General features: G+C 40.2%; 1 protein-coding gene across 1 annotated transcript in view; it reads left to right on the top strand.

Moving 5' to 3' along the window:
• The window catches only part of nos1apa (nitric oxide synthase 1 (neuronal) adaptor protein a), a 187,375-nt gene that overhangs the window by 59,262 nt on the left and 105,093 nt on the right, over nucleotides 1–23,020 (top strand). The window contains exons 3-4 of the mRNA XM_065955664.1: nucleotides 3,412–3,504; nucleotides 8,436–8,494. Of these exons, the coding sequence (XP_065811736.1) occupies nucleotides 3,412–3,504; nucleotides 8,436–8,494 (152 nt within the window). The remainder of the gene's footprint in view (nucleotides 1–3,411; nucleotides 3,505–8,435; nucleotides 8,495–23,020) is intronic.

The following is a 23,020-nucleotide window of genomic DNA, read 5'->3' as shown; positions in this document are numbered from 1 at the left end:
TCGACGTTACATCAGGAGGGTTACAACACGGCAATAAAAGTGCTCATGAAGCTGTGACGCGTAATCACTGCTGCACCTTGAAACTTGATTGTAGTGTTTCAGCTTTCTCTGTAGAGCTGTATGACTCTGTATTCTGTCATTTTGTTAACAGGTTTTTTTCAGTACAGGGGTCAAGAGACTATATCTCTTCTCTCCACTGTGTTCTTCTTCCATAGAAAAGAAATAGCACAATTCATTTTGAACAAGGTGCATCGTTCAAAATTAATGTTCAAGTTCGCTTAGACTGAAAAACCAGCAGTTCAGATTGTGAGGTCGCATGCAGCCTTTTACAGAGTTTGACTTTGATCCCAGTGTTGGTCCGTCTGTGTGCTTGACTCCCATTGTGTAGAAATAAAAAGACTGAAGTGAGATGAATAGGAGAATTTTTTCTTATTTGACAAAAACAGGTTCCTGATTAACTTTCATTTTGTGGATATAATACACAGTAAAAAAAAAGTTAAATCATAATATATTGCATCGTAACTCTCAGCACGTACTGCAAAAATGTTTAGAATCACAATGATGTTGTATCGTGATGATATTGTGTCTTGGGGCCTTGCTCCTTCTTGCTCTTTCTCAAAAGTTTGTTGACAGACACTACTGCATCTAACAGAAAGACACCAGCTCCCTGGTGAAGACGATGAAGGTCACACGCTCAATGAGCATATTTAAAAACATTGGATACGATTACATCCAAACTGAAATCTTCCGTACGGAGTAGAAGACTTAAAATGAGACGAGCACCTCACAGTGTGTTCATGCCCTGAGGTGTGTTTTCACCCTCACTGCTTTCATGTGAACTGAAGTCTTTTCATATGGCATAATGCAACAGAATCTGAGATGACTAAATCAATATGAAATGAGTCCAGGGGTGACATTAAAGTGAGCAGGGCGGGCAGTGACTGACAGCTTCAAAAGCATGGAGTATTGACTGATCGATTGACACAGAGTGCCAGCAAGCCTTTGGGGAAAAACACGGCACATAAAGTTAAAAAAAACAGAATCCATACTCAGATTTGATTTAGAGGTGATTGAATGCAAACACAGCAGGCTTTCAGACCTTTTTTTTTCTTTCTTTACAGCCTCGGTGACATGGCATATTTTGTGCTTGCACCAGCGCTGCCAGAAACGTTTTTGAATTTTGGCAGCTCGTACTGACGGTGCAAAGTCCCTCTCTGAAAGTAAAGAGAACTCCATCAAACAGAGAACAAGAGGTGGCATCGGTCAACAAACATTGTATTTATCGTGTTTGCTGAAGTTATTCAGCCTGTCAGCTTGTTTTGGACACACGGCCGTGTCACTGCTGTTACTTTTTTTTGCCTTTTATTTTTTTCCTTGCACTGAGCAGATTTCCCTGGGGCATCAATACCCAAGAAGACCAGAATTAAATTTCAACAAAGTGGATGCATTTTGCAACATCTCAGAGAGGAAGGCTTTATGACTAAGGCTCATAACAGCTGCTTTTCTGCATAAAAGTTCTGGCTAGAGCTGCGTTTATGAACCTCCACTTCATCATAATGTATCAACCAGCAAGACTCACAGAAATGTCAGCTCAGGGAGAGAGCTGAAAGATGGAGAAAGACAGAAAATACAGAAGGTACTTGGAGCTAATGTGTCTCCAGGCTACCATGACAGCTGGTTCGATGCGACTAAATTACAACCCACTTACTCAGAATATCGCTGACATGCAGAGGATTGTGGGAGAGGGAAGTAGGCAGTCACCTGGCTGCATGAGAGTTTGCATAATGTCTTAGCACATGAATCGGATCACAATAACAATGTTTACACATGCTTCATATTTCATATGCAAACAGTGTGGCGGTGTCGGCCTGTGTTGTCTGTGTTTGCCTGCAGCAGTGCTTCTGTTCGACCGAGTCCACAGCTCCATTAGGACGCAGACGAGATGATTGGAAGCTGTCTCGGTCTGATCTTCGGTGTGTAAACTGACTGTGACAGAGCCGTGTGCTGTGTTTATTCAGCGGGGCTGTGTGTCATTTTCTGTGAACCCTTTTCATCACTGCGGTGAAACATTGCTCTGCAGTGGATTGGAATCCCCGCACTGTTTTTGATGACTTTCAGTTTGCAGAAAATGTGAAGTTCAACTCTAGAATTCAGTTCTTTAATATTTCCAACATTTTCAGACCAACGATTGATCTCTGCATGTTTTAAAATCTAAATGACATCTATGTTAGCATTAAAGCAACATTATATAACTTTTTCCTCTGAAAATAGTTGTACTTCTAGATCGACTTTGAAACTACTGCAAAGGGAATATAGCATGTGTTGCAGATCACCCCCGTCGCGTACTTATAGTAGTATCTGGTTCGATACTGTTTGATACAATGGCTGCAGCTTAAAGCTACGCTGAAGACTTTTTTATTTTTATTATTATTATAAATTTTTGGCCTGTTAATCCTTTTAATGTCTTTATTTTAGAGATAGGACAGAGATATAGTCAGAAACAGGGGCCAATGGTCCGTCCTCTCTAAAGGACTTCAGTCTCTGTGGGGAGTGCTCATTAACCTCTAGGCTACCAGCACCCCAATGATAAAGACTTTTAATTCAATATTTCTAATTACATATCTTTTCATGAATAAGTCTTCAGAGTAATAACTCTGATGGTCAACTCTTGAAAATCCTTTTTTTCCCTCATTGTCCACTGCACAGCTCATACGTTGCACCTTTTGTACATTTTGTGTTTTTTATTTTTAATACTTTATCTTCTTATACTGTATTATTTAAGTTGTTGCTAGTTCTGCTTTATTTCCTTTGTTAACTGTTTTTGCACCAAAACACCAAGTCAAATTCCTTGTATGTGTAAATGTACTTGGCAATAAAACCCGATTCTGATTCTGATATTAGCAGTAGTTCTTGTTATTACCGACTAGGTGTTGGGTTCACATTACCAGGAAAAAAATCACAGTCGTCATCATGAACCCGTAGAGGTCAGTCTGCCATAGAGCTGTTTTTTATAGTGGTTCTGCAATTCTGTATGTCAACATGTGTAAAACACAGGACTTTGTAAGGTTACTCACACCTAACAACCGTCTCCAGGGACTAAAAGATGCTGCTAGGTGTCACTGTAATGGGCAGAAGGTCAGCCTTTTCAGATTGTTATTTTTTTTTTCCATTTGCGATCCTTGAAGGTCATCAATCCTTTCATGTTTTCAATCTTCAGTAACTGTGGAGCCGACTCAGCCAAAGCTCATTTTCTGATTGGAACAGAAAGAACATCCTTTATCTAGCTACAAGTCTGATGGAACAAAATGCTCGTGTCCACGAGATAAACCCAATGTGACTGTTTGAAATGAATAGAAAACACGACATGTAAATTCTTATTCCTCGTTCTCTCTGTTTTTTTTTTCTCTGCAGTATGAGTTCAAGGTGAAAAACATCAAGAAGAAAAAAGTCAACATAGTGGTGTCTGTGGACGGCGTGAAAGTCAACCTGAGGAAAAAGAAAAAAGTGAGTGACCTTTTTATGTTTTGTTTTTTAATTTGATCCTTTTTTGCAAATGAAGAAGCCCTCTCTTTGTGTGCAGGTAAGTTTAGTGGGAGTCATTTGAAATCAAAGACACAATGTACTGTGGTCCACAGCTGAAGGTCAAGTCAATGTCATGTAAAACACACAGCACAGCGTCTTTTATGACGCTTAACCTGACTCTTTTACTCCGTGAGAAAATGAGTTGCTTCTCCCTTTCAACACAGTTCAGGGGAGTTTTGCAGACACATGTTTCACAAAGTACATGTTGACTTCTCTGGGAAACATTCAGAACATGTTCTTGATCAATCAAAAAGAGTTGATCTGTGTCAAACTTGGGGATAGGATGAAACTGGAGTGGTCTTCTTTTTTTTTTTTTTTTTACAGCACACGTGTCGAGTGGTGCATAAGAGCAAATGAATTGCAATCTAATCTACAGTAACTGATTCAATTATTTTAAATGTTGTTTTTTACTGTGTAAAAAGTCTATATTTAAAAGTAGAGATGGGACACATCCAATCTTATATCTGTATCTGGTCCTTTAGTGATGTCATTTACATATCAGATATTGGACTGTCTGCGCTGTCACAGATCAAGAAAGATCTTTGGGCACTTGGAACATTCTCAGCTCGCACAGTCCGACTCTGAAGACATTTAGACTGAACTGTAAGAGGTGCATCATTTCAATAATTTGGTCATGAATTATTTTCAGCCAACCAAACAGCCTTCCTTATAAAAGCATGTGATTGCAGATATATGTTGATGTTCAGTTTGTCTTTTAAAAAAAAAAACATTAATTTCCTGTTTCCTGTCTGTAGAAGACAGTGGAAATCAATTAAGGGTTTTAATGAGTTGGCAGACAGAGGTGAGAATAGAGACATCAGCGAGGCGGACAGAGGGCCTGAGACAGATCGAAAGTGTGGGGGAAGAAGAACGTAGAAGTTTACAGAGGTGGATGTTAATGAGGATAGAGATGGGAGCGAGCTAAAAGAGGAGAAAAAAAGCCTGAAGAAACCTCGATGTGGGAGTAGACAGGAGACAAGAGCGTCTGTGTTTCAGGTGTGGTGAGGCTGACAGCTGTAATCCACAGAGGCAGACCCGAGTCGACTTCACTCCCTGAGAATCACAGAGAGGCTGACAGGCGGAAAACCAGTGAATGGGAACAAAGAGAAGCTCACTTAGAAGTGCCATCCACTCTCCTCACCAGTGTTCAGTTTTCCTTCCTCGCTCTTTCATCCAGGCTGGAACCCGCTGGCTTGTTTTTCACAGTTCCAGGCGGCTCTGCTGGACTGCGTCCTCTAAAGTCTGCTAAATATTTAATGCAACAATTGTGACTGTCAGGCATCATCTAGGCTTTAAACTGTTGCTCTATCCATCCTGTGCACACTCATATTGAGTTGTAGCGAACTGGGAAAAGAATCTGCCTGTGAAAAGGTCAGCATGGAGAGATTTCCTCTGCTGAGTTTTACTTTTCGGTTTCCTCTCAGAAGTATGTGTTTGTTTGTTTCCGTAAATAGGAAAAGGACGGACTCTCTCTAACTTTAATGTCTTTTATATGTTGATTGCTGCTGCTCACTTTGCAATGGACAGAATTTAAAATGATCAGCAGCGACAGTTTAATAATGCATCTATATGCTCTAAAGTGTAAATCGTCAAAATGGACACATCGGACATGTAGCTGCAGGAGCTGGGGAACGAACCCTTGACCTTCCAGTTGAGCTGCAGCTGTGGGTTTGACATGCAGACAGATTCTCGTAAAAACAACCCTCCAAATGAGCTCCCCTCATGCTACTAAATGGTACATCTAAATAATGACTAACGATCAAAAAAAACAACCATTTAATCCTGCATCTATTTTCCCAGATATTTGTGCTGTTTATAAATCTGCAGCCAAGATTTTTTTTAAATGCTTGTAAATGCAAGAAGTAGTCATTTGTTGTAACTCTTTAAGATGCAGACATGTAGCCGTAAATCCTCAGTACAAACAAGCCTGTTGGCTAAAAGTGATCAATGAAAGAGAAGCAGTGAATCTACTGATTGTCACAGTGTTATGAATATCTCTTAGAATTTATGGTTTAAGATAATTATCTGTGTTGAAGAATTCTATTTGTTGAAGATTTGACTCACTAAACAGAAGAATCAGTCATTTGTTAACATCCGCACAAACTTGTCTCCATAAAAAAGGTTGAATTCTTGTGCTTTGTGTGTCTGTGTTGTTGCATGTGTGTATCAGAGGGAGCTGTAATGACCTTGACTTGTTCTTCGAGGCAGACGTACATCACAGATTAACATAAGTGTTTCATTACACGGAGCCTTAATGAAGTTCTCTAAATGATCCTAGAAGAACTAGTGTATCTATAACATTAGTATAAACACTCCCTTATGTCAGTGTGTGTGTGTGTCATGTGTACATTTACATATTTATCATATGACAACACAATGCATGAGATGGTATTTATGAAGAAATGTGAAAATCTGATGTTCAGTTTGTTGTAGGTGAGATGTAGAGTGTGAAGTGTAAAGTGCACGATACATGACATTTAGTGCTCCATCTTTAACTCACGTTTGATAGTAAAGAAGGGCCGCCTTATGTCTTGATTTCATCTCCAGTTATACAATACATAAATACAAAGAGGATTTCCATCCGTCCATTTTCTTCCACTTATCCGAGGTCGGGTCGCAGCGGCATCAGGGGCAGTAAGTCAACCCAGACTCCCCTCTCCCCAGCAACGTTTTCCAGCTCGTCCTGGGGGATTCCGAGGCGTTCCCAGGCCAGATGGGATATATAATCCCCTCCAGCGTACTCTGGGTCTACCTGGTCTCCACTCAGTTGGGCGTGCCCAGAGATCCTCCAAAGGGTCCAGGAGGCATCCTAATCAGATGCCCAAACCACTTCAACTGGCTCCTTTTCTATGCAAAGAGCATTCACACATCACATTTCCCCAGAGCCCCAAGTGACAACTTCAAATTACTTCTTTTGTCCCAAGAAACGCTGCAAATCATCACATTTACAAGCAAAAAAAAAAAAAGAAACGTTTTGCAGATTTGTATTGTGTTGAAGGCAGCATTGTGTCATTTTTGTGCTCACAACATTTACAACAAGTCTTTTTGAACTTGCTTTTGATCCTATTTATCTGTCTCTTCAGGTCTAATAAGATCAGCTTCCTTTGGACCCTTTCTCGATCACAGCTCATTCAAATTTTAACCTCTTGGGCGACAGTTGTGTAGTGGTTTGTGAACATAATCCTCGGATCCAAATTGTATTATTTTTGGATCACCCTCCATAGTATAGCTCTTCCTCAGTGCATCTTCTTTTGGCCTCGCATCTGCAGCTGGGCTCCTGTGTGCACTGTCCTCATTGAACTTTATCACATCGCTTCTCGAAAAATGCAAAATAAAATCCTGAAAAGTAAAGTCCTTTCATGTCATCTGTCTCAAGTCTAAGTCGAGTCTCAAGTAATAAAAGGCAACGTCTAAGTCAAGTCAAGTCTTTTATCCACAAATTTGCGACTCGAGTCAAGTCATGTGACTCGAGTCCCCCACCTCTGCCGTGTTCGGCTCCGACATGTCATCTCGCATGTCGTTTCCCACTCTATTCACTGTCCTATCACTTAAATAAAGGCATAAAAATGTAAAAACATATTAAAACCTCTTATAAACTACTGTCAGTAATATTTCTGAAAACAGTAGGCTTTATTATGAGCAGGATTTTTAATCTATTCTGTGGTTGAACAACAAACCAGACACAGGAAGATGTAATGAGAGTTACCAGATTGAACCTCCCCTCTGCGTTCTGCGTAGATATTGAAGAACATCATTGAAGGCTCAGTGTCGAGTTAATTGGCCGGCTGGAATGAAAGGTCGGTCAGTACGCGCGCATCGCCCCCACCTGTGTTCTCGTCTCGTTTGAATGTCAAGTGTGACCGTCAGAAATCTATTTACATCTCTTGAGTACGTCACAGGCGATGAAGGAGCAGAGATAGCACTGATTGAATGATTGAGCCAACAAAGCTCTACAGAGAACGAAATCAATGGGAATCATCTCCGTGTGCTCATGTGTTGACATTTTGTGACATTAAACCCCGAGGTGGATTCAATCAAACAGAGAGACGGGCAAAACCAAAGAAAACAAAGATCTCAAAAATGAAGATGCATTAGGCTACTTTCAAAATGAATTCTCTCTTAATTTATATCAAAGCAGGGGACAGATATATTCATTTAGTTTTTTTATGTTTGGATAAATGTTCAGCTGTCAAATCTACACTCTAAAAAGCGATCAGAAGCTATGAAAACCTTTTTAAAATAATCAATATTAGCATTAATCTGAACTTTTACATAGAAACTATGAGCAGCTTCCCCTTTTCTTAAGTGGGACACTTCATGTCTGTCACATCATCATCATAGTGTCAAACAGGAGCGGTCCCAAACCTTTTAGTTTGCATTAATTACGTGCATCAAATAAGTTACTTTGTAACATATTTTTAGGCTACAGCGCATTTGAATGTTTTCACAACAAGCCAGAATATAGAATAAATGCAATATGCACTGTATTTAAATGAAGAAAGAACTATTGAAAAACGCTTTCGCATTTAGCTTCAAAATATTTGGTCACGTCTCAAATAATTTTGAAAAAAAAATGACTTGGAGAGTTTCTGTTTTGGATCAATGTGTTTGTGTGTTCATGTGGCAAAACTAAAGACTCAATAATTATTCTTTAATCACTGGTTATGATACGTTGACCTTCATAACCTTTAAGCTTATATAGTACAGATATAAGGGATATGAAACATTTATAAAACTCTGAGAAATGACAATACGATAAGCACAAATAGCGACGCAGAGACTGATGGTTCAGCTCTGTTTTCCATCTTCAATTTGGAGTAAACAGACACTTTTGTTTTGTTTCATTTCCACAGAAGAAGGAGTGGACGTGGGATGAGAGCAAGATGATGGTGATGCAGGATCCTATTTACAGGTAAGCTCCTGAAAATGTGAATTCTCTACAGAACATTTTCATTGCTTCAGCCCAACTTGAAAGGCTAATCTATTCCTTTTATTAATTCACATTGAAGCTGCTCCTCTCGCTCCTCATGGCTCATTGGATCTTTTCCCAAACACTTTTTAATCCAAACTTGATTAAATAAACAGTGTCGGCTCAGGAAATGAGAATCTTTTGTCTCTGTCACTTCTGCTGGCTTTGGTACTTCGGAGAGGAAAAAAAGGATATTGTAGCTCATTTGAAAATTTGTTTGTCTGACTTGAGGACAGAGCAGCACAAAGATTTCAGAAAAATAAACGAGTTACTGGGAAGTTCTGATGCATAAACATGTTATGACATAGAAGACAAAGGCCATCCTGGTAGACCCTCAGAGACTCCATGCAGAGTTTAGACTTCTGCCAACAGGGAGGAGGTTCACTTCTGTTAAGAGGGCCAAATCGAACTGATATCTGACGTCCTTTGTCCCATCAGCAGTTGGGTTTCTAAATAAGCTGTAGCTGGCTGTTGGACTGTTGGTCTTTGATGCTTACAGCAGCCATCACTGCACGCTATATAGAAATGTTGGATGGTCCTCTGTCTGTGAGACGAGACTTGCATACGTACCTGTTCATTTATAAAGCTCTTATTAGGAGGCTACCTCCTCACATTTCCTCTGTTAGTCTGGTCCTCTGCAGTACATTACACACGGTCTAATGACTGGTTTACGCTCCAGGTTCCAGAGCTCATTCTGAGCTTGGTAGATCTGCTTTGCACTTCTTTGCACCATCAGCCTGGAATTCACTACAAAGCACTTTAAAGATCAATGCATTGGTTTCTTATGGCCATCTTAGATCCTTAATTATTAACTTCTTAACACCTGATTACACCTGTTTTAATTGATGTTGGTGTGAACATTAGAGCCCGACCGATTAATTGGCCACCCGATTTTATCGCCCGATATTAGCATATCCAGTAGCTATCGGTATCGGCTAATTTTATCACAGATATGCGGCGATATTTCTAGATTTATTTACCAGTCAGCTTGTCATGATGTGAATCGTCTTCATGGACCTGTGGTGCAAAACCAAACGGTCCCTCTGGGACAATTAAGATTTTCCAATCCAATCCAATAGAAACATATGAAAAGGACGAGAGAATGGCTCTATGACTACGGTGAACAGATCGTTTTAATATTGCATTTTGAAATAATTCAATTATGCAGGAATTTGAGTAAAGGCCTTTATGAAACACGAGTTTTAATGATGCATGTTTAAAACTGGTAAATACATTAAAGGTAAATCCTGAAATGTTAAACTGCTCTTATGAGTTTCACAATAATCACACACATTCTTCAATGGTCATACTTTATTCACCATTGTGCCACTTTATTCCCTTCGTTATTTACTTCAATCATTAAAAAACTAGAGAAGATCCTCATCGTCATCTTTTCCCAACCGCTTGAACCCAAGATAGAGTCGACCCTGTATCTTTTTTTACTAAGCAGTACTATTCTCAAACAGAGCATATCAAGTTTAGGTGTCTGCTTGTTGTAGTAATAATGCAGTTCTATCAGAATCACAGTGAGATCTTTTCACCCACGTCTTTAAAGAAACTCTGAGTGTTTTCATAGCTGTAGCTCGGACTGATGCACCTCATTTACTCCAAATGGTTTCGATCAAAGCACTGTTACACCACCCTTCCTTATCCTCTGTGTTGGTGGAGGTACTTTGGTTTGGGTGTCGGGGGGAGGTGGGGGGGTCTCTGTCTGCTCCATAAAGTTGTAGATTCTTTCACACACCATCAGTTAGCGGTCTATTTAAAAGTGAAGGTCAAGGTTTGTCCTAGTCTCTCTTTGTCATACTTTTTAAGATGACAAATCTCAAATCTCCATCACAAAATAAAGATATTTCTTTCTGCTCTAAGGTGAGAGGCTAGTGCCTCACCCTCTCATTCTGCTATGCAAGTTCATGATGTGGACTAGAGCAGACAAACTACAGGTGTGAAAACTCCATTAGACCTCATGAGGTGAGCAGTGTGAATCATGTGTGTCCATGAAGAAACATATCGAGAGGAGGGGACGTAGAGAACGAGCTGTCGAGTGAAATTTGGGAGGATTTATGGAAAACCAATAGGCTAGAAGTGTGAAGATTTCTTGCATTTCCAATTATCCCTGAGAATGTTTGTTTGTGTTAAGCTCGAGCTCAACTTGAAGATTACGAAAATTTAAAGCATGGAGCCATCTTGGCTGTTTGGGTTTCTAAGTAATGCAAGTGTGAGTTATTCTGGATAGTACTCAGACCTCTGTGTGTTATCGTTTTTGAAGGAGTTTACAGAGACTTTGTAAATGGACTATTTTTTATGTTGTGGAGTCTTTCAAATGCAGCTTTAAGGTGTGTAAGTGAGTTTCCTTTTCCTCCATTTTCATTGGAAGTGTGTCTGACGCTTCAAAAGCAGATAACAGGAAACATAAAAAAACAAAACTGCATGACCGCTGTGTTCGTAATTTCATTGAAACGACCCTTTAAAGGTTTCCAGCTATGTTTCAGGGGAGGGTTTCTCTCAAAGTAAAAAGCTCTTTTCCATTTCCCCTCTCTCTCTCTCCTATTTGAGTTCTTCTTCTTCAGGAGAAGTGAGCACGCTATCAAATGGGAGTGGACAGTCCATTAGCTCAGAGCACGCAGGAACGCGATGCTGCTGAGACAGAGATTGTAGAGGACTGAATGAGGTTGTGAGAAACTTTATGGATGCTCGTGTGTGTATGTGTGTTCGCTAAATAAGTGTAGTGCATGACTACTGTGAAATGTCAAAGCCAGAATGTGTGTGTTTGTGTGTGTGTGTGTGTGTGTGTGTGTGTGTGTGTGTTTCAGGGCCTGTTTTCCATATCACATAATCAGGGTGTTTCAAAGACACACAAACATCAGATTGACTCTAATAGGCTGGGTGTGAACTTCTTCACAGAGTGGTTTGAAGTGGGAAAAGGGGGGCAGAGCCAAACACTTCTTACACAAACTGGTGGGTGGGAGTCCGGGAGTGTGGGCTGCTTCTCAGAGGAAGACGGCAGTTAACACAAGGAAGGGCAGGGGGATTTAGAACCAGAGACATACGTATATACATACACTCACACAGTACATGCACTTTCAATGCAAAACAATGTGTCTCTGATACATGCCAACAAAGAAAATCTGCAAGACCAGAGGAAATGTTCATCAGCCCTTTTTTTTTTTTTTTTTTTTTACAAATGACCTCCTGAAAAAGTCTAGAGAATTTCCGGACTGCCCCTAAAATCCTCCTTATCTGGCTGTTCACATATGCACCGCACAGTGGAAGACTGTTGGATGGGAGTGGGAGTGGAGGTCTCCTGAGGCTAGACATGATGTAAGAAGAACAACAAGGAAGTGGTGGACGAAGCAGCAGAGTCCGCTATACGATGCTATAATGAGAATATTTGCCTTCATATAAATGCTTTGTGTCGTTCAACAGAATCACAACGTCAACAAAAGAGCGGAGAAGAACACAATGGGGATCAGAAAACTATAATGCAGCAGTTTAGTTATGTGCAGACAATCCATTGCTGTGCGCTTACAACAGAGAATAGACGTCACCCACCCCCCCCTCCCACTCGCTCGAGGTGAATTCTCCTGATTATATCCGGCTGCGTTCTCACATCAGCTCACTCAGACATAACGCAGACATTCTACTTGGCAGGAGAAACTCCGGATGAAGCCATGAGTGAGAAATGAATCTGTTTGCGCTCAGCCCCGAAAACTTCAGAGTTTGTCAGGAATTCTGTGCAAATGTGGAAGCAGCTATACAGTCCAGTTAGTGTAAGGAGAGATAACTCTCATACCGCAGGCTGCAAGGAAATATGTTACATCCGTCTGAGATACGCTCATACAGCTTCATTCTGATTCGTAGTTTTAAAGATTTATTTCTGGGGTTTTTGTGCATTTATTGGGGAGATAGGACAGTGGATAGAGTCAGAAATCAGGGAGAGAGAGAGAGAGAAGGGAATCACATTCAGGAAAGGAGCCGCTGGTGGGATTCGAACCTGGGTCACCCGCCTGGAGAAGCAAAGCCTCCATACATGGGGTGCACCAACCACTGCGCCACCAGCGCCCCCATAGTGGACTTTTGATGAATTATAACACTCTAGTTCAAATGAAAACATTATTGGCACTTTATCTGAATTACTTTTTTAATATTAAAGCTTTAGTGCTATTTTGTTTACACTTTTTGATTATTATCTTGAAGTTAGGAGACATTTTTCTATTTAGCTCTGCTTGGTACCAGAATATCTCGAAGCCCAGTTCAGTTATTCGATTTCAGCTACTGTGCAGCTGTCATTCTATCAATGGTATGGACTCTACAACCCAATGCAGATTTGTTAGAGCAATGAGTAACTCTTTGTTAGGTGTTTCCACAAGTTCAGACAAACACATAACTTTTAAAGTTCTTGTTTTTAATATGGAGTCTGGATTGACGATGTCTGATGCAGTCGCAGGATGTCTGGAGAATCTCAATGCTCATAAAGTTTCATGACAAAGTATCATGCCAACTTCTTTCTCAGTTTAAAACTTAATAAACTCACACATCTAAATGCACACTATTCCCGTAGTTACACCAACTTGTATATAACTGTGCAATGTTTAGAATTGCTATTTCTTATTGGCTGGGGGCTACACACCCACAGGTTGATATGGCATGTTGTTTTGTAGAAAACAAAGTTGCTCTCTAGCTTCTTTTGTCATCTGCTGCAATGATTACCATCTGCTTTACCGTGCCATCTGTTCAGCATGGGACAAAGTGAGTTACGAAACACCGGGGAGGGAGGGAGGGTTTAGCAAAGGGGAGATCCAAAAGGCTGATTTATCTCTTAATGTATGCAAACAAACCAGGGGGACTCTTTGATTTACTGGGACCAAATGTGAACTTTATTATTGTTTATACTCGTATCATTTATGAAGAGGGGATTTCTCTGTTCCCTTTGTTTCTCTGGTGAGCCTGCCAACACTGATACTGATTTAAATATCTCTCTAGTTTTGTGGTAGCTGGTAAAACGGCGAGATTTAAATTAGGACTCGACTGATATGTGATTTTTGGGTCCAATACCGATATCGATATTAGGGAGCGAAAAAGTCCGATATCGATATATTGGTCGATATCATTCTTAGATCTATCTTCAAACTGCAGAGAAAATTATAGATATAGATACAAATATTGATTGTGTTGATCCCTCAAATGCAGTTATCAAACACTTGTGGAAAAGATAAATAATGAAGATAAGACGGTCACTCAAACTGAAAGTAACTGTGTATGTGCCTCACTGCTTGACGCTCTGAAGAGTGATGATGCTTGTTGTACTCCATATAGCGCCCTCTGCTGGTGAAAGAGAAACACGAGTGTAATGCAATCAAACTGAAATGAAATGAATTTTGACTGGTGAATAAATCTAATAATATAGGCACATATGTGATAAAATTAGCCAATACCGATCACTGGATATGTTAATATCGGCCGATATTAACGGCTGGTGGATTAATCGGTCGGGCTCTAATTTAAATATCTGTCTTAAATAATAAATCAGAAGTAAGCATTCCTAGACTTTCAACTCCTACATTTGGCGAGCCTGTGTGAGGAAATTGGACTTTTTACAAGAGTCACAGATCAAACAGAAGTAGACGTGCACATGTGCTTTCCACATGTAGTCTGTAATATTTCCTCTTTTAACAGGCAAATGGCTCAGACAGATCACCTAACATATTCTCAGGCCGCCTCTTCTTCTGTCTTCAAAGCCAAAGACATTTTTTCTAAGGTCTCAATTGGTCTTTATGGGTCTATTTTAATAAAATATTCAAACAACAGCTTGAGACCAGGCAGATACATTTCAAGCGTCTTCTGCACAAATGCGACGGAAAAAATAGTTTCAGGCTGACTCCTGAGTGAATTAGCTGGTGATGTTTATAAATTATGTAGCTGGAAGTTTTTTTTAGTACCTTGGGGATGGCCGTGGTGTTGTGCTAACACTGCGAGGTCTTTCCTTCCTGCCCTGCAGCTCCAGCTCTCACAACTTGGTGTGTGGCAGAGACAAAGAGAGCTCTACTTTGTGTTTTTCTTTTCAAATTGGATGACTGTTTGTGTGTGTACTTTTGTAGTTTTGCTCAGAACTTTGTGAGCCTGGCTAAAAAAAGACATTCAGGCTGCCAGTTTGATGTGTGTGGTTGTGTGTGTGTGTGTGTGGTTGTATGTGTTTGATCCAGGGGATTCGGAGACACTGCAGACTGAGCAGGTCTGCAGTTTTTGCCCCGAGGCTGCGGCTCTCTGGCAGGTGGAATGTAACTAGCTGCACTCAAACACATACACACAAACACAAACACAAACACACACCCTCTGGCTGTGTTAGGAGACAGTTCTGAATGAAATATACCTACTTTCTATTGTTACACACAGATCTTTGGGTTTTCATTTCTTGATTTCTGTCGTTTAGAAAAGAGCTGGTTGTAAACAGGAGGTGTTGTATCAAGTTTTGTTGTTTTAGGTGAATCTTCAAAAGGAATCTACGTACTGTGCCTTTAAGGGCTTGTTAAACCACATAAAGCTAATAAATGGCTAAAATGCATTAGAGGAACATTTTAAGTTAACAAAGTTTGTAAAGGACACAAGGTTGTTTGGTTCTGTCTGGTTGGCGATCATTTCCCTGCATTTAACAGAAGAGTGCAGCTTGCTTTGTTCCCATAACAAAACAGCAACTTGTTTGGCAAGGCTGTTAGAACTCCTGAAAATGCTTTTGTCCCGTTGAAGGACTTTGTAATTGGATGGCATTGTGGCCCAATTAAATGAACATGTCTCCCATTTAAAAGAACAGTACGGGGGCACTGAAGGCCAAAGCACTTTTTCCAACCAAAATAACTTTTTAGATTACGTAAGTGATTGGACAAGAGTTGACTGTTTGTGATTGGACAGAATCATCTTGGCCATCATAAGGAGAGAAGGTTAACGCTTAACGACCGCATTTCAATGACAATCCTACCAAAAACAGATATTACTTTTTGTCATACAAGCTTTTCGTTTAAAAGTTTACACCATCAAATTACTTTTTCACAAGTTCTTGTGGTTTTCAGGTTGGTTTCCATCCATATAATACTTTTTTCCAAGTACTAGTAGTTCTAAATCAATTAATTTATTAGTTACAATTGGTTAATTCCATTTTTACATCTAGGGCAGTTTATGTTTTTACCATGATTAAGTCATTATCAGCTAACTCAAGATGGAGTCTTATACTTTGTAATTTCCACAAACTATTCAAAAGATATTCTCAAGGTAGCAGAGGTTTGGAATGTCCTTGTGTTTTCTCAAAGGTTTTTTTGGGTTTTGGCCTTGAGGGCCACCGTCTGACAGTCCTGGGGTTGTCTCAAGGTTGAGCTCTCTTGTTGCTTTATGCCTCTTTCAGTTTGTACGCAAGTCATGAGACATTTCACATCATTGATTATTTGGCAAAATGAATGAAGAAATGAAGCAGGTTTTTGTATTACGTCTCACCTGACTTCACAAATGACTCACTGTGCAACATTCATCATGTATAATGAAAAAAATGTGTAGACTTGAAGAGGAGGAAGAAACAGATGGTTTGTTCAGCCAAGAGGCACGAAGACATTTTTTCTTATGACTGGGTGGCTTCCCATTTTTTTTTGAATTATGACAGCATACACCTTCTCTAAAACAGATTTTCTCTTTAATTGAGATCTCAGGTTACTCTCATGGAAAATATACAACGAGAAAAGTGCATAGTGGTGAGCTCTATCATCTTTGGTAGCATTCCCAAATTCGAGTCTGTCTTCAACTCTTTTCAGAAAATCATTTCCCAGGACTTTTCGAATGACATAGACGGTAGTATGTTTCTTTTGTGGTAGTCTCATTTGAAAATGTAGGAGTACGAGTTAGATTTCTTGACACACAGTCACTGTAATTCATGTGTACATCCCTCAGACACACATACACAGCTCAGTGCTATTTTCAATCTGAGGCTAGACTTCTATTCTGAATTCTTCTCACTCCAGATTTATTTTCTTTTTTCCATTTTCCCTCTTTTAAAAGGATTTGTGTCTTTTCAGAAGAAGTGAAAATGAAGTCTCTCAAAGAAAATTGGATTCCTAAAAAACAAACGGCGAGCTTCACGTTGACGTTCAAATGTTTAGCCGGGAATCCATTGCTTTTATTCAAAACCTGTTACAGTGTTGGTAGAGACCTTCAAAGGGCAAACAAACATCAGAATATTTCTGTAATTGATGGCCACACAAACGTTCTTTAGAAATAACTAGTTAAATTTGAAAATAACTGTGTTTGTGTTAGCAGGAAGCTGAAGATTGCTTTAATTGAGCACTCCTGGCTGGGTTATGTCTGCGGTTGCATTTTGGCTGCAAATTAACCCATCTACGTGTACATTGAAGTTTACAGTCTATCAGCACATCAGGCTGTCTGAAGCAGTTTGTAGTTTAGTGAGACGCGAATTCAAGGTCAAGAGTACATGCAATGGTTAAGTTACCATTGCATGTACTCTTGACCTCAGTAAATGAAGACAGCAATGTTGTGGCAAAAGCAACGGGCCAGTGCGTGAATCAAGAGATGCAAACTTACATGAGAGAGACTCTTCTCTCTGCTGATGGCAGCCCACTGCTTTGGCTGGAGGGAAACAGGGAGGGGTTTGAATGTGTTTGAACGTTATCATGTCATATTCTAAAGTCTTTCCAAGATGTTTTATTGAAAAAATGACAGCCTTAGTTAAAGTAAAGTAAAAAAAAACATAGCAAAAAAGAACACACGATGCTTCTTTTCTAAGCAAAGAGCAGCTGGCAGCAACACTGACAATAACGGTGTGCAAGAGTTTGAACATGCGGGATTGGGAGAAACAGTAAGTCTTGGTGAACTGTGGTGGAGTCGTGCAAAAGTGCGTTCATTACTGAAACTGTGGTTCCTAAGGTGAAGGTAGATGTAGAGCAAAGAGATATTCTTGCAAACACAAAAGGATGCGTTTGCTGTTATTCTCTACACAATAAAGAACCGCTGTTGTTGTGAATTCCCATTAGGGACATGGTGATGATCCAAAATCAGTTGAGTATCGCTATACGCATCTTGGCCTCTGTATCGTGATGACTATCGAATTGTGACGTTGTAGGAAATACCAAGCCCTAGTGCCGGGGTCACACTCTTGAGTCGTGTTGACAAGTTGAAGCAGCAGCAAAGTTGTCCGCAGGTGTTTATATCTGTAACAAACAAGTCATTGGAGCAGCTTCTGGTGTGTGGTCGCTGTATTCCCCTTAGGTAAACACTGGCTGCCTTAAGCACACTATTTCTGGAGAAAGTGTTGAGAATATGACTTTCTCATCGGTGGAGAAGAGTCCTGAAATCAGAAATACTTGATGAATCCTTGGGAGAATTCGGGCTTTACTATTGCTTCAACGACCTTGCAGACCTCCCAAAGAAGTCCTTAAAAAAAACAAGACTTAGAATTGACCTGGTGTTTGAGGTTTGATTGATAGTACATCCGTTTGAAGGTAGAGCGCTACATCATGTACAGCCACTGCAGACTCAGATCTGCCTTCTCTGTGAGCAGTCTGACATTGTTCAAGTTGGTTGAGGAGATGACACTTTCAATGTTTACAGCTACACTTCAGCATGGGGGCTTTTAAGTGCACTTGAAAAGTCGTCAACTGTCGCCTTGTTTGTTTATCTGTGTCTATGTGGATTGTTTTACAGGACAGGGTGTAAATCATTTATGTGTGTGACTGTCTTGAATAAATATGCATGAGCGTGAAGTCGTGTGTGTTTCTAAAAAAACTCCTCTTGTGTTCTTGGTGTTTGGACTCGTCTGCTTTTTCCTGCTCTTCCCTCTGAATCACTGTTTTTATCCTTCAGAATATAACTCCTCCATTGATTTTTTTTTTTTATTGATTTTTTTACATTCGCAACAAATTCACAGTCCCAGAAATGAACATTAGTGAAATATTCCCACAGAAATGTCCTTTGAAATGCTCTCCAGTGAATGTATTTACTGCCATGCTTCCCTCTGCCAGAGCTGATTCTGCACATAAGGTGGTGCACGGCCTCAGTGACAGAAAGCCAGCGGCTCTAGCTCGAAAGCAGCTGACGATGAAAAGGGATTCGCACACAAGATGCAAAGCGCTCAGCTAAATCCTCCCAAATGATTTTTGACACACGGCGTCCAGCCACAGTCGAGGGTCTTTGATATCCCTTTTGCTCCCTGCATTCGAAAAAGCTAGAGGTGAACGTGTTAGACTTTGGTTTATGGCGAGAATTTATCAAACGTTCAGTATCACCAAAAAGGTAACACTCAAGCCTTGTTTTCTCACATGGAGATTCCCAGCAGCTGAGGGAAGCCTTCTAATTTACACTTTAATGATATGAGGCACACAAGCATGTTTCCCACATTCTCCTCTGTAACCACAAAGCACTCTCCAAGGTGTGTTTCATTTGTTTCAGAGACACGATGCGCCAGCTGAGAGGTAAAAACTAAAGAAAAATCACTCCTTACATATTGATGACAAGAAGCTGAGAACAGACCAAACTGTTCGCTATGAAATGACCTATGGGAGGTACAAAGCTTAAATGCAACATGTATTCATTTAGGAATGTGGCTGACTAATTTAATGAGTCAAGTCCACCAGGGGAAACATAGGCTGATAACAGAACAGGGGAGGCAGCTGCTCTCAGCAGCTTTAACAGATGAATTTACAACATGCTACTGGAAGGGTTGGGTATTTAGTTTGTTTCAAGACACAAACTGAGAGTTGCAGTTTTGTACAACCTTCTGTGTTGAAAAAATACAGACTTCAATACAGCTCTAAGCAGATGAGAAAAGACTGAGGGTCCTTTTTTCGTTCTATTTTGCTCAACTTTTTTGTCATTTATTCATTCATTTATTTATTGCTCAAATAGTATGACAACGTGAAAGTAAGGTTTTTTTTTTTTTAGTGGCAAAACAAATTATTAAAATTGTAAATTTGTCTTTATTTGAAAGATAATTTCAAATAATTTGCCAACTATATACCAGACATTTGTAAAAATGTATATTAACGGGTAAAGTTTCCATAATCCAAACAGTAAGAAGACGCATGTGAGACTTCTAATGCTAATACAGCTATCTGCCGTTTTGCATCCTCAAATCATTTTCGACACTGAAATATTCATCTTTGACCTTCAGATAAAGAGAGCTGGCTTGCTTATTGGATTTACTGACCGTCCTCTTGTACCAACGTTGAACAGAAACTTCGGGATGTGTTCAGGATCTGTAAGACTAAACTCAGCGGAACAGAGCGGCTGATCCTTGAGAGCAACCTTCGATGCTCTTCTTTCTGTCTGCTCTTGCTCTTTTTAGCTTCTACTACTCCTGTGGGGAATCTTTAGGGCTGTAATATCTAAAAAAAAAAAACTCTACACAAGGCTCAAACGAGCAGCACACGCTAAGGCATCTCCAAACCACCAAACCAAATCTTTGAGAAATGTCTGAGCTCAGAGATGCTCACAGAAACAGCCGGGCGGAATCCATCTTTCTGACAGAATCATTTCCAAAGCCCAAAGCTCCAACTGGGCTCCTGGACGCGCTTCTGAGCTGTGTGCCCGCCTGGGAGTGAGTGTGTTTATGTGTGTGTGTGTATGTGTGTGTGTCTGTAAAGGGTCAGGAGAAAGATTGGATAAAGTATGAGTCATTCATTTCAGAATATGAACTGTTGGAGTGGCAAAACAAGTCTTCAGCTTCCTTTCAGCCCTGCTCCAGAATATGATTTTTCTGCTTTAGTTTAGTCGCGCAGCCTTCACACGGTGGACAAACTCATTTTGTTGTAAATCAAAGTATATAACACCCCTGTGGCAAACTGGCTCAATGTACTGGACTTAATTGTTAGACTTTGTGAGATATGAGGACCGTTCCATCGTTAAGGTTTTATTAGCAGGAAGGTTTCACAGAAAAACAATTTGGCCAAAGCACCAGAGCACAATTGGATAAATGGGAAATAATTGGAAAAGAAGAACAACAATAACATTGTTAAATTAAAGAAACAGACAATATTCAAGTACAAATGATTCCAGTGTAGGCAGTTCATACAGTATTTCTAATCCAGATTCTTTACATGGACTCTAAAACCAGTCGCAGGCTCTTGTTACTTACTGAGATGTCCAGGAAACTACTTCTGCACAACCAGTGGAGTCTCTCTTCCCACACTCAGTTCAGAGGGATCCTGTGGCGCTCTGCATTATTACAGTGCTGGGCGGCGTCCAAATACTGAGGAAAACAACATGAGCCAAACTTAATCATTGACAGTCTCAACACATAACAGCGTCGCCCACAGCTTGGCCGGCCTCCCTCTCCTCCCAGTGTGATTCACAAAGGAAGCATCCCAAAAATAAGACATCTGAAGATCAGCCGGTCATGCCTCTAACGCTTGCCTGAGGCTTCCTGTATTCTCCTTTCAATTCCTCCTTTGAGTGACATTTTTTTTAATTTTGTCGATGGGACTTTGGAAGCATCCGAACAGGCATATTTCTCCCAATTTTTTTTTCTGCCCCCAGAGAACAAATATTAGCTTCATATTTTAAACCTCCTCCTTGTTCCCAAAGTTGATGTCAGACATGTTCTTCATACAGATTTAATAGTTGTGTTTTTCCGAGGCTGTATTGTCTAGTCTCAGAGCTCTAATTAGCTTTCCTTTCTCAGACAGCTGTTTCTCTCTCTCTCTCTCTTATTTGTTTTTGTTTTCTTCGTAAGTGCTGTCTGAAATGTTGTTTTTTTAATCCGTGCATATGGTTTTTCATAGTCTCTCTGAAGTCCCCAGATGTCTTGGAAGTTTCCAAACTTTTAAAAAGAGATGTGAGAAGACGAGTGTCTCCCAATGCCTTTCAAACTCAGTGTTTGTCATTGCACATTTTGGAGTAATACTAGACGATCACGTTGGAAGCCTTTAGTTTCTGCTTGACGCACACAAGGCCTTGAACTAATAAACCCAATCACACCAATGGTGGAAACTCGGAGAAACCATTCCAGCCCTGGTTGATTTGATTCTGTCTTTAATAAGATATCTTTGGGAAAAAAAAAAAAACAATGATGTGGTTGTAAATGGGGGTGCACTGATGCATTTGGTAAACATCGTTATCAGTCCTGTTAACAGACATTGTTTATTGTGCCAAATCAATTTAGCGCTGACATCTAGTCTGACTTGTTTTCATTTTCCCAATCGGTGCACCTCTACTTTGAAAATTTTAAAACTTACCAAAAAAAATGAAAAACGGCACATACAGTACACTGTACATTGTGCTGTCTACATCTCTGGAAACTTCCGGACCACTGTGCCAAACATTATTTGTGCTACTGAGTTTTTAGTTTATGTCACTTGCATGCCCAGACCGTAACCCTAATGTGAGGTGAGAGTGAGCGAGCCGACTCATTACATTATGCCTTTTAGAATGAAAGATGTTTCCTCCTAGATTCTCCATATCACTTGGAAAAAAAACCCCAAAAAACCAACCTACTAACAGATGTTTGCACACAAAAAAAAAATCAACTCTACCCACTTCCCACGTTACCTCTTTTTCTTAGTATCACCGATCCCCCTGACATGGAACTGTTCCTCTGTATTAGCTGTTAGGACATAAAGGTGGCAGCAGAATGGCCGCGCATTAGTCCAACAGGCCTGTAATTGTGTCTAAAATGACCTTTAACTGTTAACTGTGGCGCTGCAGCAGGGAGGAAACAGCCATTACTGCAGAAACGGCGTGTACAGCTGGCTTGCTTATTGGATTTACTGTCCTCTCTGATCCAAACAAAACAACTATATCTGGAATAGTGCAGCAAGTCCTTTCAGCACATCTTTTATTATGCATTTATTAGAGGACTCTTAATTAGACGTTCCTTTTGTTGTGGATGGTTTATAGCTATTCACAGGCATTTTTTTTTGACTCCTTCGGTTTATTGGTCATTTCAAGGACTCAGAGGGTATAGAACTGTGTTGTTACCGTTACTTACACTTACAGAGATTGCATTTCCTGAGTGCATTAAGGACTTCAGTTTTATTTACTTCTTCCACACTGATCCAACCTTCCACCACTGCTGTAAAACGTCTCTTCTTTAGTTCATGTTGTGCGCCTCTCTTCCCGCTCCCCACCGCCTCTGGGCATTGTGTTTACGTCTGCTTTGTCGTGTGTTTGCTGTTATGTTGTTTAGGTACGTGAGCACGACCTTGCTTTGTGTGTCCGTATCAGAAGAGAGACTATATGTTCTCCTGGCTGTGCCTGGTTGTTCTGGCTGGCAAGGATACAAATGCACACACACACACACACACACATAAACAAACACAAGCTTGCAAAAAGATCAGGAAGAGGAGATTTGTGTTGGAGTAAATTCTGCTCTTGACATGCAGCTGTGTTAGATTTTAAATTACAGATGTCTGTTTTCATTTCTTAACACATTTCCACAAAAACTACCTCGAATGTTAAAACGCTGTCGGTAAGTCATTTGTA

This window comes from Labrus bergylta, chromosome 6 (assembly GCF_963930695.1).
Source record: "Labrus bergylta chromosome 6, fLabBer1.1, whole genome shotgun sequence".
NCBI classification, from domain to species: Eukaryota; Metazoa; Chordata; class Actinopteri; order Labriformes; family Labridae; genus Labrus; species Labrus bergylta.
This window is presented reverse-complemented; position numbering and strand designations above follow the sequence as displayed.